At 44.7% G+C, this 18,450-nt stretch overlaps 1 protein-coding gene across 2 annotated transcripts in view; it reads left to right on the top strand.

Moving 5' to 3' along the window:
• LOC116978890 (sestrin-3-like) overlaps positions 1-17,012 on the top strand; it is a 58,578-nt gene extending 41,566 nt beyond the window's left edge. For both annotated transcript variants that reach the window (XM_033030149.1, XM_033030147.1), the window contains 8 exons: positions 2,699-2,896; positions 5,613-5,795; positions 6,460-6,699; positions 7,835-7,985; positions 9,512-9,630; positions 11,177-11,367; positions 12,802-12,946; positions 14,866-17,012. In XM_033030149.1, the coding sequence (XP_032886040.1) occupies positions 2,699-2,896; positions 5,613-5,795; positions 6,460-6,699; positions 7,835-7,985; positions 9,512-9,630; positions 11,177-11,367; positions 12,802-12,946; positions 14,866-14,955 (1,317 nt within the window). In that variant the 3' untranslated portion in view covers positions 14,956-17,012. The remainder of the gene's footprint in view (positions 1-2,698; positions 2,897-5,612; positions 5,796-6,459; positions 6,700-7,834; positions 7,986-9,511; positions 9,631-11,176; positions 11,368-12,801; positions 12,947-14,865) is intronic.
• The last annotated feature ends 1,438 nt before the right edge of the window (positions 17,013-18,450 follow it).

Raw genomic sequence — 18,450 nt, 5'->3', positions numbered from 1 at the left:
AGATTACTTGACCTCTGTAAATTCCCGTGGTGTTAGGTGAGTGGTAGAATCTGGTGGGATTTAATAAAATATGGAAGGAATGGAATGAATGTAGGATGTTTTGATTGATGGTTGACACAGACTCTGAGCTGATGCCTTGTTGCCCTGCTGTATCTATCTATGACTGTTAAAGCACATAGTAGCTCGCACTGGCACAGTGGGAAAATATAGCTCTGAAATTAGAAGATTTAATTTTTAATTACCCCGGGTAGGGACTGCACGGTGGCGCAGCGGTAGAGTTGCTGATTTACTGCCCTCACAGCGCCAGAGACCCGGGTTCGATCCCGACTAGGGGTGCTGTCTGTATAAAGTTTGCACATTCTCTCCGTGACCTGCGTGGGTTTTCTCTAAGATCTTTGGTTTCCTCCCACACTCCAAAGACGTACAGGTTTGTAGGTTAATTGGAATGGTATAAATGTAAATTATCACTAGTGTGTGTGTGTGTTGATGTGCGGGGATCACTGGTCAGTACGGACTCGGTGGGCAGAAGGTAGCAATGTTACAAAATTTTGAGATGTAAAAAATCAAGTCTGTAATTTATCCCATCAGATAAAGCCTAAAAAGAAGTTTAATTTGACACCTAATTCACTTTCATATCTCAAGTATTTAAAAAGTTATGGCCATTTTCATACTCGGAAATTAGCATCTTGTTCCCTATTGATTTTCTATGGACGTAACAAAAAAGCTGTGATCGTGGACAGTCAAAAGCCCATAACTTTCTTAAAAATTAAGAGAACTGAATGAAATTTTCAGTTATCATAGATTGAACCATTCTGAAACAAATATAAAATAATCTTACTTGGATGACCTGAAATTAAAGCATATAATTAGTTAGTTACCCAAGTGTAGCTAATTTCAAACTTCAATTACTAGATCTAAACATCTATCCATTTCTTAATAAATGATTAACATTTTTAAATAGCCTAAGTGTGCAAATAATATTCATAAATAATTCACAATAAAACATGATTTTTTAATCTCATTTACATTAATTTATAGGCCAAATGGAAGGAATTTAGTGTTCAATTGCTGTAAATTAAAGTCCATTTAAAATCAGCTTTCTAGTGGGATCCTGTGGAACGCACTGGTTTAGAACGTTCACATTGCGGTAGATTTGTGCCCTCAAATGCCCAGAAAAATACTGCGGGATATAATGGGGCCAAAATGAACTACTCGCAATATTAAACTTTGTATAAAGGGATCTTAAGAAGCCCTTTTTAATGTAAAAATAAGCTACATACCTTCTGTGGTTTGCTCTATGAGACCCTGACGGCTGTCGGTGGTCGCGGGTGTAGAGATTGATTTTTAAACTACTATAACTATTATCCAAGGCCTTTAAAACTAATAATAGCTTTTGCGACGGGGTCTTCCAGCGATTTTTCGTTAATAATTAACAAGGCTGAACATCTTCGATTTGAACAGCCTAGAGAAAATCGCGTTTTAAACCCGCCCCCTCTAAACGGCGCCAAAATCGCGCACACCCGCAGCGACAGATTTTCAGCGACGCTTCAGGTAGGCTTTGCAACATACCTACAGAAGGGGCTGTTTCTTTTTTTTCTTCTTTTTTTTTTGGTGTTTAAGTCAGCTTTAATCATCAGTCATAATGGCACAGTACTATACATGTTAGTTCCACTCTACCACTAGTGTGACCACGTAATATAGGAAGTGAGTGTTAATATGAAGTGTTCAATAGGGTGGAGTTAGTGGTAGTACATTATTCTGATTGGTTCACATGCAATAACCAATCTACATACTCTTTTTTTATTTTTTATTTATTTATTAGAAGTAGACATATTATAAAATGTAGTTACATATTATAGTAAAAAAACTTTTCATATTCATCAGTCATACATTATTAAAATTTTCCATTATCAATTACTTCTGCTTCTAGTGTTTTTATTTTTTATAGAAAGAGGGAGAAAGAGAGGGTAGAAAGTTACAAATAAAAAAGAAAGAAAAAAAACACAACAGAAAAACAAGGGAGGTGGAATGGGTTACCTGTAATACATCAATGGAGATAGGTTCGTAGGTTATAAAGTATAGCTTTTCATCTGGTCCTGAGTTCAAGTTTCAGTTAGGTCCTCGTGCTGTGCCAATCTATCCCTTCAGATAGTTAATGAATGGAGCCCAAATTTTATGAAAAAGATCTTGTTTGTCCATTAAGACAAGTCTAATTCTTTCTAAGTATAGGGTCTCCGACATTTCCGTAATCCACATTTTAATTGTGGGGGTTGAAGGGGCTGTTTCTGCGCTATATCTCTAAACTAAACTAAATCCACATTGTTACCATTGCAAAACATTTCTTGCCTTCCATGACAAGGTGAGCACTTCAATATTTGGTATAGATGGAATTAAGGAAAGATTGAGTGAGATTACTTATGTTACATGTTTAAGAAGGAACTGCAGATGCTGGAAAATCGAAGGTAGACAAAAATGCTGGAGAAACTCAGCGGGTGAGGCAGCATCTATGGAGCGAAGGAAATAGGTGACGTTTCGGGTCGAGACCCTTCTTCAGACTGATGTCAGTCAGACTGATGCCAGTCTGAAGAAAGGTCTCGACCCGAAACGTCACCTATTACTTGTGTTACAGATAACCTGAAGTAAGCAGATTGTAAAGAGGTGGACTGAGGTGCATTGTGCTTGTCTTCTTCACCTGTAGATCAACAAGGCGGGTGGAGAGAATGACCGGGCCCACCTGTTTGTGAAGGCACTGGGTAGCAGGAGCTGCCTGGACGGAGTTGTGCAACTCATGGGATGCCACCCCCAGTACCTGGAGTCCTTCCTCAAAACCCAACACTACCTGCTACACATGGACGGACCCCTCCCCTTCCACTACCGACACTACATTGCCATCATGGTAAGTATGCATTTTAAGGACATAAACACGTTTTAGTGTTACGCTGACCTAGAGCCCACATCAACAAGTTCCAGCGTGTGGCCGTCTGTGTGGCGAAGAAGGGCATTCAGCAACAACACCCAATTAGGTGGCATGGTGGCACAGCGGTAGAGTTGCAGCCATACAGCGCCAGAGACCCGGGTTCGATCCTGACTACAGGTGCTGTCTGTGCGGAGTTTGTACATTCTCCCCGTGTCCTGTGTGAGTTTTCCTCGGGTGCTCCGGTCTCCTCCCATGCTCCAAAGACTTACAGGTTTGTAGGTTAATTGGCTTGGTATAAGTGTACATTGTCCCTAGTGCATGTGCGGGGACCGCTGGTTGGCATGGACTCGGTGGGCCAAAGGGTCTGTTTCCTCGCTGTACCTCTAAAAAAACTAAAGTAACTGATCTTAGAACAGCACATCTGCTCTGTCCCTAGGTCACAAACATTATTGGCCACAGGGGGCCATTGTCACCTTGGGCTGGAGCTTAATGCAAAATTGGTGCAAAATCTTTTTTTTTTCATTTTCCTAGCATTACCTTTCAACTTGTACAAATGAATAACAAATTGTATTTGTATAACAATTGACAAGCAAAAAGTTGGAGATAATCCCAATCTAAAATAAAAAATGCTGAATTTTGAAGATGTAACAAGTAAAATGGACAAGGGAGAACCAGTGGATGTAGTGTACTGGGACTTTCAGAAAACCTTTGATAAGTCCCCACACAGGAGATTAGTGGGCAAAATTAGAGCACATGGTATTGGGGGTAGGGTATTGATATGGATAGAAAATTGGTTGGCAGACAGGAAACAAAGAGTAGGGATTAACGGTTTCATTTCAGAATGGCAGAAAGTGACTAGTGGGGTACCGCATTGGGTTGGTCGCTGGCAGATTAGGAAAAGGGGAAGTACAACGAGACCTGGGTGTCCTTGTACATCAGTCACTGAAAGTAAGCATGCAGGTACAGCAGGCAGTGAAGAAAGCTAATGGCATGTTGGCCTTCATAATGTGAGGAGTTGAGTATAGGAGCAAAGAGGTCCTTCTGCAGTTGAACAAGGCCCTGGTGAGACCACACCTGGAGTATTGTGAGCATTTTAGGTCTCCTAATTTGAGGAAGGACATTCTTGCTATTGAGTGAGTGCAGTGTAGGTTCATGAGTTTAATTCCCGGGACTGATGGCGGGACTGTCATATGTTTATACAATGGAACGATTGGACTTGTATTCACTGTAATTTAGAAGAATGAGAGGGGATCTTATAGAAACATAGAATTATTAAGGGATTGGATATGCTAGATGCTGGAAACGTGTTCCTGATATTGGGGGAGTCCAGAACCAGGGGCCACAGTTTAAGAATAAGGTGTAGGCCATTTATATGGAACTGAGATAAGGAAAACAATTTTCACCCAGAGTGTTGTGAATTTGTGGAATTCTCTGCCTGTGAAAGCAGTGGAGGCCAATTCACTGGATGCATTCAAAAGAGAGTTAGATAGAGCTCTTAGGGCTAGCGGAATCAAGGGATGTGGGGAGAAGGCAGGAACGGTGTACTGATTGTGAATGATCAGTCATGATCCCATTGAATGGCGGTGCTGGGCCGAATGGCCAACTCCTGCACCTATTGTCTATGTATCTATGTAAATACCTTGCAGGTCAGACAGAGTGAGGGAGAATGATGCTGCCTGTCGTAGTCTTTCCCACATTCAGTTTCTATTTTGTTGTTTACCCGACACAACTCACGAAAGTAAACCTGAACAATGTGAAGCATTTTACCCAAGCTTAATTAAATGGAGAATAAGAAGTGGAGTATGGGAATATTTAGACTGGTTCACTAAAATGGCAAAATCTGGCGGCACGAGGCTTGAAATGTTGAGATCTTGGAATTGGAGGACAGGGGATGATACAGAATTTGGTGTTGGGGAAGGGTGGGGGGGGTGCTGTGGCCAAGGACACGGGTGAGATTTTGAAATTTGAGGCGTTAGTAAAGCGGATGGCAGCCACGTTGCTGGCCTGCATCGCCATAGTGACGAGCCTGGCATGGGTGGGTCATCCAATCTGGGCTTATTCCACTCAAGTAATGGCAGCTCCACATCACGTCCTAGTCCTGACCTGCCCTGCATCCTCTGGTGTTGGAATTGGTCACTGCAATAATCCAGTCCAACATGTGTGCCCCTACAAATAGCAATCCCCACACAACATTTTTTCCTAACCTATTGAATGCTTAGGACCTCTGTTTCGTGCCCCTACAAGATTAGACATTTTGGTTCTTCATTAGATTCAACACTGCTCTAAAATTGCAGCTCGAGCTGCTTTGGGAACCTTTTGCCATTACCTCCTTCAGTCTGCCTGTATGCTTTCTATTTATAGAGAGAACTTTTTTTTAAACTCTCTGGGAAATCCCTGACACCTGTTTTCTTACTTTCCCTGAAAGAGTGTTTAATGACAAGGCTGGGATAATGGAGGGGACGGGCTGATGCTGAAATTCTCTCCTTGCTGTGTGTGGTAAAATTACAAACAGTACCGATCAGCTGGTGACCACTGTGGTGAATGTGGTGATCGCACCAGTCTTTGCTCCCTTTTTGTAATCGCACAATAACTACTCTCTCTGCACTGCCTCCTTCCCCTTCCCTGTGTCTTCCTCGTTTCACTTGCTGTAGCCACGAGCCCCAGCCGTGGGTTAAACCTCTGTTCTCATCACCAGGCCGCTGCTCGACACCAGTGCTTGTACTTGGTGGAGGTTCACATCAATCAGTTCCTCCAGGTGGGTGGTAACCCACAGTGGCTGCAGGGGCTGGACTGCATACCCCAGAGACTGAGAAACCTGAACGAGATCAACAAGATCCTGGCACACCGACCCTGGCTCATCACCAAGCAACACATTGAGGTGAGCTTCATCCATGGATCCCCTACCCTATACACAGCGTCATCGCTTCATAAGGTTCATTTATTGTCACATACACCAATTGGTGTAGTGAAATTTCACTGGCCAGGTCAGTCATACAATTTAAAAAAGGCAACAGACTCAAAACACACATTTTAACATAAACATCCATCACAGTGACTCCTACACATTACTCACTGTGATGGAAGGCGAAATAAAGTTCAAGTCCTTCCCTTTTTGTTCTTCCTTGGTCGGGGGCCTCGAGCCCCCCATTGACGGGAGAGTCTTGAGTCCCGTAGCCGGCGGCGTTCGGGCCCTCCGCGTCGAGGCGTTCAGCTACCCCGCATGGGAGGGATGTCAGCTCCCCCGCGCCGGGCGATCGAACCTCACGTTGGGGCTGGACGAACCCCTTCGGCGCCCCCTATCACTTGGGTGCAACGTCAGATGTTTTGGATCCAACACGATCATAAACCTTGTAATTCCAGTGAAACTCATTCACTATTTTTGTATCTCAGATCTAAATGTGCTCTGTTTTTATAAAAACATCTAGCCTGATTCTGCCACTGCGGCCTCTTTGACGGAATGAACCATTTGGTCCGATACACTCGGCTCACCGCTACATTCACCATCTCCTTCCTCACTGTCCGTGTCCTTTGTACCCGTGTAGGACCTGCTGAAGATCGGGGAGCACTGTTGGTCGCTGGCAGAGCTGGTGCACGGGGTTGTGCTTTTGGCTCACTACCACTCGCTGGCGAGTTTTGTTTTTGGCTGCGGGATAAGTGCTGAGGGAGGACATGAAGGTGGTCACATCCTGCGACCCTCCTCGATTAACAACCAGTGTTCCGGCGACGCCACCAACGGCAATGGCAACATCCCGGACCCCTCCCTGGTGCACCGCAGGAGAAGGGTAAGCAGGGGCCACTGGGGTAGGTGTGGAGAGAGCCGGGGCAGCCCTGGGCAACTCTGTGAGGAGATTCAATGCTGGTTAAGAAATGCTGGCGGAGACACGGGTTCAGAAACAATCCAACATTCTATGGGTGGACACAAAATGCTGGAGTAACTCAGCGGGTCAGGCAGCGTCTCTGGAGAGAAGGAATAGGTGACGTTTTGGGTCTTCGGACCCAGTCTGAAGAAGGGTCTCAACACGAAACGTCACCCATGCCTTCTCTCCAGAGATGCTGCCTGTCACGCTGAGTTACTCCAGCCGTTTGAGTCTATCTTTGGTTTAAACCAGCATCTGCAGTTCCTTCATGCATGTTTTATGGGTGGAGTTAGATGAACATCACATGAATGCTACCAGCCTAACTTGATGGGACCAACTTTCTGACCTTTTCTGTTATACCCTTTGAAGACGTGGGTTTGCTCTGAGTGGTGCTTGCACGTGCAGCTTTGGCAAGGTAGCAGCAATCACAAACTTTCCCCCGTCTTCTGAGAGCGCTCGCTGACTGCTGCGGAATTTTATTTTCCTCCGGCACCTCATCCAAGCGGCCTCTGCTCACCCCAGGAAGAGCTGAACAGTTGGGTGTCCAGTCCTGAGTTTGTCCAACATCCAGGCTCAGATACCATACAGCACCAGTCACTGCCCTGCAATCAGCCTGCATTTCGATCTCTTTAACTTAATGCTGGAGGACTGTTGCAACGTTGGACCATGAATCTAATCATGATGGGTATTAACCACTTAACCTAATGCCTTTCCTGGTCTCTGGCCAAGCTTTTGAGGGAATCTATTTTGTTCTGGTTCTAATTGTGCGCTGATCTAGTCTTGACAAAGATCAAGAGATTGCTTGAATTGAATCTACTACATAGATTCTACATTGAGCATAAATATGGGCTTGCGCGTTCAATATTTTGTGTCTGGGCTCTGGATGCTGAGCCTTGCATGCTTGGAATGGGTTGTTGTGTGAGGGGGCCAGTGGAAGCAATGGCACTGCATTGTCAGGGTGGTACAGAAGGGAAGCTGTGTTGTGAATCCTGAGCCGGTGGCTGGCCGAGCAGGAGGATGATCCTTGCGGCCCAAGTGACTCTCTTTCCTTTCCTCCCAGTCAGTGGATTATTCCAGTGATTCCGAATGTTTGGTGGACAGGATGCAGAAATTCCAAGCGGGGAAGGAGAACGAGGAGGAGATGCCGAGGGAAGAGACGTGGATTGGATCTGAGACGGAAAAAGACACCAGCCCACCACCGGTAACTCGGGGTAAGCTTGGTTCCCTGAATCAGTGCTCTGTCTGGTTCTACTTTACCAATCTGGTGCATAATTTTGTTCCTTTTTGTTTGTTTATTTTCATACTTTTATCTTGAGCAGATTACCGATCTTTCAACAACCGCTTCCTTCGCTGCCTTTTAAACAAAATGAAGATAATTAGATAATTGTGATATTTATTTAACTCCTCTGTCCTTAACCTTGCCCCTTGCTGGTTTCCCTCTCTGGAGTATGCATTGTGTTTAGTTTAGTTTACTTTAGTTTAGATATACAGTGTTGAAACAGGCCATTCGACCCACCGAGTCCGCATCGACCAACGATCCCCGCACACTAACACTATCCAACACACACTAGGGACAATTTGCAATTATACCAAGCCGATTAGCCTATAAACCTGAGGTAGACAAAAATGCTGGAGAAACTCAGCGGGTGAGGCAGCATCTATGGAGCGAAGGAAATAGGCGACGTTTCGGGTCGAGACCCTTCTTCAGACCTATAAACCTGTACGACTTTGGAGTGTGGGAGGAAACCGGAGATCCTGGAGAAAACCCACGCAGGTCACAGGGAGAACGTACAAACTCCGTACAGACAGTATTGAACCCTGGTCTCTGGCGCTGTAAGGCAGCAGCTCTAACGCTGCATCACCGTGCCGCCTGATGGTGGTTTCGAACTCTCTACCAGGATGCTGAGCTGTATTGGCGCAGCTGGTAGAGTTGCCCGGGACAGGAGACCCAGGTCCGTTACCTTGGCTGCTGTCTGTGTGGAGTTTGCACCTTCTCTCTGTCACTGCATGGGTTTTCCCCGGGTGCTCTGGTTTCCTCCCACATCCCAAAGACGTGCGGGTTTGCACGTTAATTAGCCTGTGGAAATTGTCCCTCGGGTGTAGGGAGCAAACGAGAAAAAGGAATAACATGGAACCAGTGAGAATAGGTGATCGATGGTTGGCATGGACTCGGTGAGCCAAAGGGTTTGTTTCCATGCTGTATCTCTAAACTAAAGTAGACTTGTGAGGCCAACATATTTGGCCACAATGGAAAAACTACTGGAGTGGAGTGGGAAGTATGTCTGTGCTCCATTCTACAGTGCCTGTGGAATGGCCGTCTAGGTGATCTTTTCACAGCTGTACCAAAGGGAAGTCCAAGGGAGGGCCATCACTGGTGGCCAAGTGACCAACATGTGCATAGCACAGGAACAGGCCCTTTAGACCACAATGCCAAACACCATGGCAAGCTGACCGCATCACCATTGCCATTCATATCCATCCTATTCTATGATATCCATGTGCCTATCTAAAAGCGCCTTTAACGCCACCATCAAATCTGTCCCAACACCAACCCTGGCAGTGTGTTCCAGACATCCACCATCCTCTGTGTAAAACAAGCCACCACGCAAAATGCAGGTTGCAAATATAAAAGAAAACCAAGTTCCCTTGAACAGTGGACCAGTGCAGGATAAAGATGTTGCCTTTGTGGGAGCTACTTAATCTTCTCTCTCTAACATCTTACACTTTGCTTGCACAGCTCCTGAAGATAAGCCTGCCCCAATTCCTGACTTGTCCTGTTACGTAGAAGACCCCGAGTTTGGTTATCCCGAATTTTCCCGAAGAAGTGGCGAGCAGCTTCCTGTTTTCCGAGCTCAGGTAAAATGTTGTGAGTGGAATCTTCAGCTCTGGCCATGTATGCCTGGACTCCTGTGTGATATTGCAGCTTTGGAAATCCATATGTGAATGATGGTAGAGTGAATAATGGTCTAATGGCATTGTGGTTGAGTTACTGAACTAACTATCTAGAGGCTTGCAATGATGATCCAGAGACTCGTTCAAATCCATCATGATAACTGGGACTTTCATATTTAGATAAGTTAACGAAGTTCTAGAATTCTAATATTATTTTAAAGTTGCTTTTTAATCCATTCTACTGTTATTATAAAGTTGCTGGCCTATCACTGATGTTCCATTGTGAAATAAATTTGCCATTCATATCTTTTGGCCCAAAACACGACTCTTGGTCCATAGCAACATGGACAACTCCAAGCTTCTTCCGTGGAGTAGCGGTAGAGTTGCTGCCTTACAGCGCCAGAGACCCGAGTTCGATCCTGACTACGGGTGCTGTCTGTACGTAGTCTGTACGTTCTCCCCGTGACCTGCGTGGGTTTTCTCTGAGATCTTCCATTTCCTCCCACGCTCCAAAGATGTACAGGTTTGTAGGTTAATTGGCTTGGTGTAAATGTAAAATTGTCCCTAGTGTGTGTAGGATGGTGTTGCTGTGCGGGGATCGCTGGTCAGTGTGGACTCGGTGGGCCGAAGGGCCTGTTTTCGCACTGTATCTCTAAACTATCCAATAAGTTCAAGGAGTGTTAAAAGTTGCTCTGTACAGAGCATGGAGAAACTTCAGAAGGAGGTGTTGGTATTCACTTATGGTCCAAATGGAGAACATCTTCCAGCGAAAGCTGATTTAAATACAGTCCACTCCAGACTTGAAACTCGCACGGATATTCAAAGTAAGCAATGAGTAGTAGAAGCTGTGCACTGAGTTTGACACCGTCAATTCCCTGAACTTGGGCCGCCACCCATTTGCTGTTCCCTTTCACAGGCAACTAGAGCCGGCATTCGAACTCTACTGTAGACACTAGAAACTGCAGATGCTGGTCTACAGAAAAAGACATAAAGCGCTGGAGTAACCCAGCGGGCCAGGCAGCATCTCTGGAGAACATGGATAGGTGACACTTCCCCTGCCTGTCACGCTGAGTTACTCTAGCATTTGTGACTTTTGGCAGGCTTGCTGTTGGGCTGTAAAGTGGTTACAGAGTTAACATTGAAAAGGCCACTCTTGTAACATGGTTGTTGTCCAAGCCCTGTCAACATCTGTATCATAAAAGGAACAATCCAGCATTGTAATCTTGCAGTTGCCATGGAATACAAAGTTGATGTGAACCCTGGGGGTACCTACTTCAGTCTGAGGCTTATTTACTACTGATAGGTACATAGTGGCCTCCATGATAAATCATGCCTCATGCCTATGCACGATGAGGATGGTGTAGATGTCAAGTTGTGGGCAGATTTCTATACTGAAGATGGTCCATTGAGATAGCAATGAAAAGCAGCCACTTTCCTTCAGCTTGTCCGGTGCCCCAGCTCGGTCAAGCGTCTGTCTGCTGTTGCTATAAAGTTGCTGTTTCTCCTTCAGGATTATTCCTGGGAAGACCATGGCTTCTCGCTGGTGAACCGCCTGTATTCGGACATCGGCCACCTCCTCGATGAGAAGTTCCGCACTGTGTACAGTTTGAAGAATGGCACCATGGCCAAACAACGAGGGTGTGACTGCTCCGTGCTGAAGAGAGGCATTTGGAACTACATCCATTGCATGTTTGGCATTAGGTAAGCTTGACCGCCATTCATACAACACTACTTTTAACTAAACCGGATGGTGATCTCGAAACTTGAAAACATACAGAACAGGCAAAAGCAAAGAAGTAATTAATTCTCCCACAGTCACGGAGTGATACTTCGGCCCAACTTGCCCACACCGGCCAACATGTCCCAGCTACACTAGTCCCATCTGCTGCCCTTTGGTCCATATCCCTCCAAACCTGTCCTATCCATGTACCTGTCTAACTGCTTCTTAAATGTTGGGATAGTCTCTACCTCAACTACCTCCTCTGGCAGCTCGTTCCATACACTCACCACCCTTTGTGTGAATTAATTACCCCTCAGATTCCTATTAAATCTCTTCCCCTTCACCTTGAACCTATGTCCTCTGGTCCTCGATTCACCTACTCTGGATAAGAGACTCTGTGCATCTACCCGTTCTATTCCTCTCATGATTTTATATCCCTCTATAAGATCCCCCCCCTTCCCCTCATCCTCCTGCGCTCCAGCGAATAGAGTCCCAGCCTACTCAACCTCTCCCTATAGCTCACACCCTCTAGTCCTGGCAACATCCTCGTAAATCTTCTCTGTACCATTTGAAGCTTGACAACATCTCTCCTATAACACGGTGCCCAGAACTTAACACAATGCTCTAAATGTGGCCTCACCAGTGTCTTATACAACAGCAACATGACATCTCAACTTCTACACTCAATACACTGAATGATGATTTGATATGTGAGGCAGAACAGGTCCTTTTCCAAATCCATAAAGCAACATTGTATTGTTTCTCTCATTAAATCAGGGTGAGGCAAATGTTTTGTCCCGCTGGAATAGATTTAGGGAGTTGGGCTCTTTCTGTGATTCATCTGTGACTTTTATTTTGAATGAGTTCAGTTGCGGGGAATATTGCTGAGTGATTATCAAGGTTGGGAGTTCTGTTCCTGTCAAGTCAAGGACAGCTGTTGTCCCATAGTTATCTTGCCCTGCTCACCAACGCAGGAAGGACTCACACCAGGGTCTTTGTAATCAGCATGTGGGGAGTGAGTTTAACCTCATGGCATCATGGTGCATATGTCGATGTTTAAAAGCTGCTACTGGGAGTGGAAGAGGCGACTTTGTCAACAGAGCATATACGCTACATCCCCACATTAGACGGGATGTGCTGAGAGAAACTAGTCTGCATCACAAAAGGATTCTTTCACATTTTGTGCTTTTTTTTTCTTACTTTGATTCTGTAAGAACAAATTTTTATTCTGTATCTCAAATTTGTGGTAGTGAGTTGCGAATCCCATAAGAGAGCATTCCGATACCCAGCCTGCTGCACAGAGGGAGTATAGTGCAATGTAAACGAAACTGCTTTCAATGATGTGTATAAACTCCCTAGCGGATGCATTGTGGAATGGTGATGGTGATGGTGTCTTTCTCTCTTCAATGTGCCAGGTACGATGATTATGACTATGGTGAAGTGAATCATTTCCTGGAGCGGAATCTCAAGGTTTACTTGAAGACTGTGACTTGCTATCCAGAAAAAACAAAATCTCAAATGTTTGAGAGGTACTGGAGACAGTTTAAATACTCAGAAAAGGTGAGTGATCGACCAGAATGGCAGTGGCATCAAAACCCAACTGAGGCACTGTCATTAGCTAGTTTAGTTTAGAGATACAGCTCGGAAACAGGCCCTTCGGCCCACCGAGTCCGCACCGACCAGCGATCCACGCACGTTAACACTACCCTACACACACTAGGAGCTATTTACATTTATACCAAGCCAATTAACTTACAAACCTGTACGTCTTTGGAGTGTGGGAGGAAACCGAAGCACCCGGGGAAAACCCACGCAGGTCATGGGGAGAATGTACAAACTTCGTACAGACAGCACCCGTAGTCAGGATCAAACCCGGGTCTCTGGCGCTGTAACCGCTGCAAGGCACCAACTCTATCTTTACACCACTAGTACAGGGCCCTAGTGAGACCACACTTGGAGTATTGTGTGCAGTTTTGGTCCCCTAATTTGAGGAAGGACATTCTTGCTATTGAGGGAGTGCAGCGTAGGTTTACAAGGTTAATTCCCAGGATGGCGGGACTGTCATATGCTGAGAGAATTGAGCAGCTGGGCTTGTACACTCTGGAGTTTAGAAGGATGAGAGGGAATCTCATTGAAACATATAAGATTGTTAAGGGTTTGGACACGCTAGAGGCAGGAAACACGTTCCCGATGTTGGGGGAGTCCAGAACCAGGGGTCACAGTTTAAGAATAAGGAGTAAGCCATTTAGAACGGAGACGAGGAAACACTTTTTCTCACAGAGAGTTGAGTCTGTGGAATTCTCTGCCTCAGAGGACGGTGGAGGCCGGTTCTCTGGATACTTTCAAGAGAGAGCTAGATAGGGCTCTTAATGATAGCGGAGTTGGGGGATATGGGGTGAAGGCAGGAACGGGGTACTGATTGGGGATGATCAGCCATGATCACATTGAATGGTGGTGCTGGCTCGAAGGGCCGAATGGCCTACTCCTGCACCTACTGTCTATTGTCTATTGCCACCATGTCACCCAGTAGCTAGTTAGCTAGTTTATTTATTATTATATGTATAGCAATACAGTGAAATGCTTGTTCTGCATGCTCTCCAGTTAAATCAGACTATACATGAGTACCATAGATTCTCTTCTGGAACAGCATGCAGAGAGTCGCCATATTCTGGCACCATCTTGCAAATTCCAAGTCTCTAAAAAGTCCGATCTTGGCCCAAAGAGATCGGCAGTTTCTTATTTTCTTACTTTAAGGCCCGGTGTCCTGAAGGCGGTGTCAGTGAAGGAGGGGTAGGCCTGGCCCATCGCGATGCTGTCGGCTCCTTCCACCGCTGCTCCATCCACTTGCTCGCCCTCCCACCCGGCTGCTGTAGGGCCTCCTGTGGCCGCCTCCGCCAACACCACCACCCGAGACCACCGCAAACCCACCAGCGGCCACCCCATGCTTCCCAGCACCAAGGTTGCCATGTACCACTTCGAAATCCAATGAGAATGGCCCCACAAATAACTATTAATACCTCCTTAACGTTGCTGCATACTGTTGAGGTGCATTATTAGTGAGGCCTGGATAGGGTGGATGTGGAGAGGATGTTTCCACTAGCGGGAGAGTCTAGGACCAGAGGCCGTGGCCTCATAATAAAAGCACGTTCTTTTAGGAAGGAGATGAGGAGGAATTTCTTTAGTCAGAGGGTGATGAATCTGTGGAATTCATTGCCACAGAAGGCTGTGGAGGCCAAATCATTGGGTATTTCTAGGGCAGATTGACAGATTCCTGATTAGTACGGGTGTCAGGGGTTATGAGGAGGAGGCTGGAGAATGGGGTTGAGAGGGAGAGATAGATGAGCTATGATTGAATGGTGGCGTAGACTTGATGGGCTGAATAGCCTAATTCTGCTCCTATCACTTATGAACTATGTATATGAGGGGATACAACCCCGTGAGCTCTTATTTACACCTGCCTGTCCCTTCTTGTGTTTCAGGTTCGTGTGAATCTGTTGGTCCTGGAAGCTCGGATGCAGGCAGAGCTTCTCTATGCACTGCATGCAATAACCCACTACATGATCTCTTAGACCATCATAAAGAAGGATCTCCTTACCTGCGGGGAACTTAAAAAAAAAAAAAAAACTAGAGCCTGGACATAAGCTTAAAGACTTGAACGTCTTCTTGGATGGAGGCATTGCAAGGCAGCTGGAACTATGTTGCAGTGTCTGCGACAGTTAATGTGCAATTATTGACAATGACACAATCAAGCATTGTGGACTGTATGTACAGAGAGTGATGTTACTTCACAAAAGTGTTTCATGCCTCAACACCAAGTATTCACTTGAGAGTCATCAATCTCTCTACGTTTTCAAAAGGCTGTGGCATCAGTAGCTTGCGTGACCACCATCGAGCGCATCGAACATTTTCAAGCCTTGATGTTGGGACGGATGAGCCCCTTTTTTTTGGAAAAGAAAGACTTATTTTTGCTATGAATAGTAATAACAGATAATATGTTTGACAAGTGTTGAGTCTGTTTCATATTGGAATGGCGTTTCCAGATCCTTGCCATATTACTTTTGGTTTTATGACTTATCCAAAGCCTTTGTGTGTTTGGGTGTGTGTGTGTGTGTGTGTGAGAGAGGGGTGGGTGTGTGGGAGGGGGCAGAGGTTAACTGTGCCAATGAGCTGTGAATTTAGTAAACCTTGGGTGACTGAACAGGGGAAGGAAGGGAGAGTAGTGAGCCAGTGGGGCAGAACATTTCTTGAGCTTGTCCAAAAACTAAAGGCACTAATGAATGAAAGGTGAATTTTCTTCCCTGCCCGAGTTAGTGGTGACAGAAGGAAGCACTGCCATAATGCGGTGTGCCAATTGAGCATGGTTGACTTTCTTAATCCTACTGAACAGTCAATGACAGGATCCATATTGTTGGCCAATGTTAAAATGGATGCGGAATCTAAATCAACGCAGGTCAACATCAACGGTTGGAAGTTGATCGTCAATCTAGTAGCATCCAAGCCTTCCAATATTTGGGGGTAATTTTGAGCCTCCTTACCCGAGGCTCTGTTGCAAGTTGCATGTGCGATTGGATGGTTGACAGGCACTGCATGCTTGTGCTTTTTTTCCGTTTTAAAATAAAAAGCACCTCTTCAGATCTCAGACGCGTCTTTGGACACGGAATGAGTGTGGAAGCCACTGGATAGACCCTGCAACCGTAACTGGAGTTGGATCTCTGTTGAACTGTGTTTTTATTTATTGTTTTTAACATTCTATTTCCGTGACAGTGTTACACGACAGGAAGGAGAAAGAAATGGGAAATTAAAAAACAAAACAAAGATAACCCTACATTGAAAAGTGTATAATTGGCTTGTACCACAATGTCACCTGTAGCTGGTGCTCACCATGCATGTAATATGGTCGTGGCCACTACAACGTAAAGAAGGACAAACCCATCATTTTCCATTGATTGTTGGATAGTGAAACATGGAGGCTGTCTGCGTCTTGTGGGAGTTCTCCTAGTCTTGAACTACAATTTGGACTAGACTCCAACAAGCCTGGCTTTGCAGCTTGTTACCATGCAACCAACCACACCCCTCCCCAATTTAAAAAAAAAAGAAAAAAAATAGTTGGTGCTGGTCTATCACTAGGTATAATGAGTATAAAAATACTAAAATAACACTTTCTTCCTTCTAGCGGTATAAATGTGACTGTAAAAATTGGTTTTTAATTTTTTTTTTAAAGGAATATAAGTAATGGACACCATTTTGGAACAAATGGTCCTGTAGCTAATGATACATGAATCGAGAGTCTTGTGTGATCACGATCTGGATCATCACCTCCATCGTGATTAGAATCTTTTTTTTAACGTGATGTGTTCTAATTGTGCAATACATTTACATGGGGATTATCGGTTTAACGATCGACTCGTTCCAAAATGGAGTAGCATCAATCTCATGAGCCTCGTGTCTGTCTGTCCATGGGGTTTTCTGTTTTTCATGGATACTCTTACAATCCAAGAATAAGGAAAGATTCTGAGCTATTGCAACACATCTGTCGCTGCTGTTGTTGTCTTTGATGTAACTTGGGAGTTTCAAAGCTCTGCAGTAGCATTTTATTTGCACCAAAATAAAAAAAAATAACATTTTTTGAAAATGTGAGGAGAACAAGTGGTCTGTAATGAAATCATCTCCGGCTCTGCTGAATTCTGAGTGCAAAAGTGAATGGTTTCCCTTTTATTCACCCTCATACATTCTCTTCTCAAGGACTGAATTGTGACTAGGTGATCGATGGTAGGTTTGGACTCGATGGACCGAATGGCCTGATTTCCATGCTGTATCTATCTACTAAGCTAAGACAATACAACGCCTATAATTCAGTCAAAAAGACTAAAAATCTCATTCAAGCATGCATTACAACAGGAATTAATTTAAAAAACACAATTGGAAAGAGGAAGCCAAGTTGGTTATGTACCTCGACATAGTGATCAGAGACCAAGTGAAACACCACAGTCAATTTGTTCCACAACAGATTTATAATTTGGTACATCCTGGTCCAGCACAGTAATACAATATCTGAAACTTATTTCAAGATGCATTGTTTAAATTACGTCCATGGTATACTTGGATCGATCCAACCACTAGACGAATTCTGTTGTGTGTAATCTGCTGCATTTCCAGGTTGAGGCGTCTGAAGAAGGGTTTCGGCCCGAAACGTTGCATATTTCTTTCGCTCCATAGATGTTGCTGCACCCGCTGAGTTTCTCCAGCATTTTTGTGTACCTTGGGTTGAGCTACAGGTGGGGACTGACCCTCACCATGCTTGTCCCGATGTGGACTGACCCTTCCTCACCATGCTTGTCCAGATGTGGACTGACCCTCACCATGCTTGTCCAGATGTGGACTGACCCTCACCATGCTTGTCCAGATGTGGACTGACCCTCACCATGCTTGTCCAGATGTGAACGGATCCAGGTCAAAGCTAAAATGAGGCACGCGTGCAAGTCTATCTCGCTGATTTTTGAAAAGGTTTCCCGTGCTTTGACAGGTCAGTAGCAATTGTCTAGTGTAGGTTTTTATTTGGTGTGGCTGGAAGTCCTAAAATATGGTCACAACAGAAGAGTTCTAAGAAGGAAAGTATTGCAGAAGAAAGAGTGGGGAAACTGGGTAACTAGATTGCTATGTGAAGGGAATTCACATCTGTACAAACCTGTTTTGGAGTTTTTCAGCTTTTAATAAAAGCTGTTCGACAAAAACGATACACCGTGGAAAGCATTTATTTTACGGCAATAAAACCACATTGGCAATGTATTTAACTTTGAGAATATGTTTTTTTAAATGAAGATGTACCAAGGATACTCTTCTATCAAATCAGTCTGTGGACACTTAATATTGGTCAATAGCAATACTGGGTAGCACAGGGTGCAGTGAAATCCCAGAAGAGTTTAGAATAAAACAGCCAGCAGCAGTAGGTGACTTTAAGCACAGGTAAAGTCACAATGCTTATTACGTAATCAAAAATGGTAGATTTTTCAAATTATAGTAATAACAACAAAAAATCTAAATGCAGCCAAAGATTTGAAGAAACG

This window comes from Amblyraja radiata, chromosome 12 (assembly GCF_010909765.2).
Source record: "Amblyraja radiata isolate CabotCenter1 chromosome 12, sAmbRad1.1.pri, whole genome shotgun sequence".
NCBI classification, from domain to species: Eukaryota; Metazoa; Chordata; class Chondrichthyes; order Rajiformes; family Rajidae; genus Amblyraja; species Amblyraja radiata.
The sequence above is the reverse complement of the archived record's forward strand: the minus strand, read 5'-3'. Positions and strand labels throughout refer to the sequence as shown.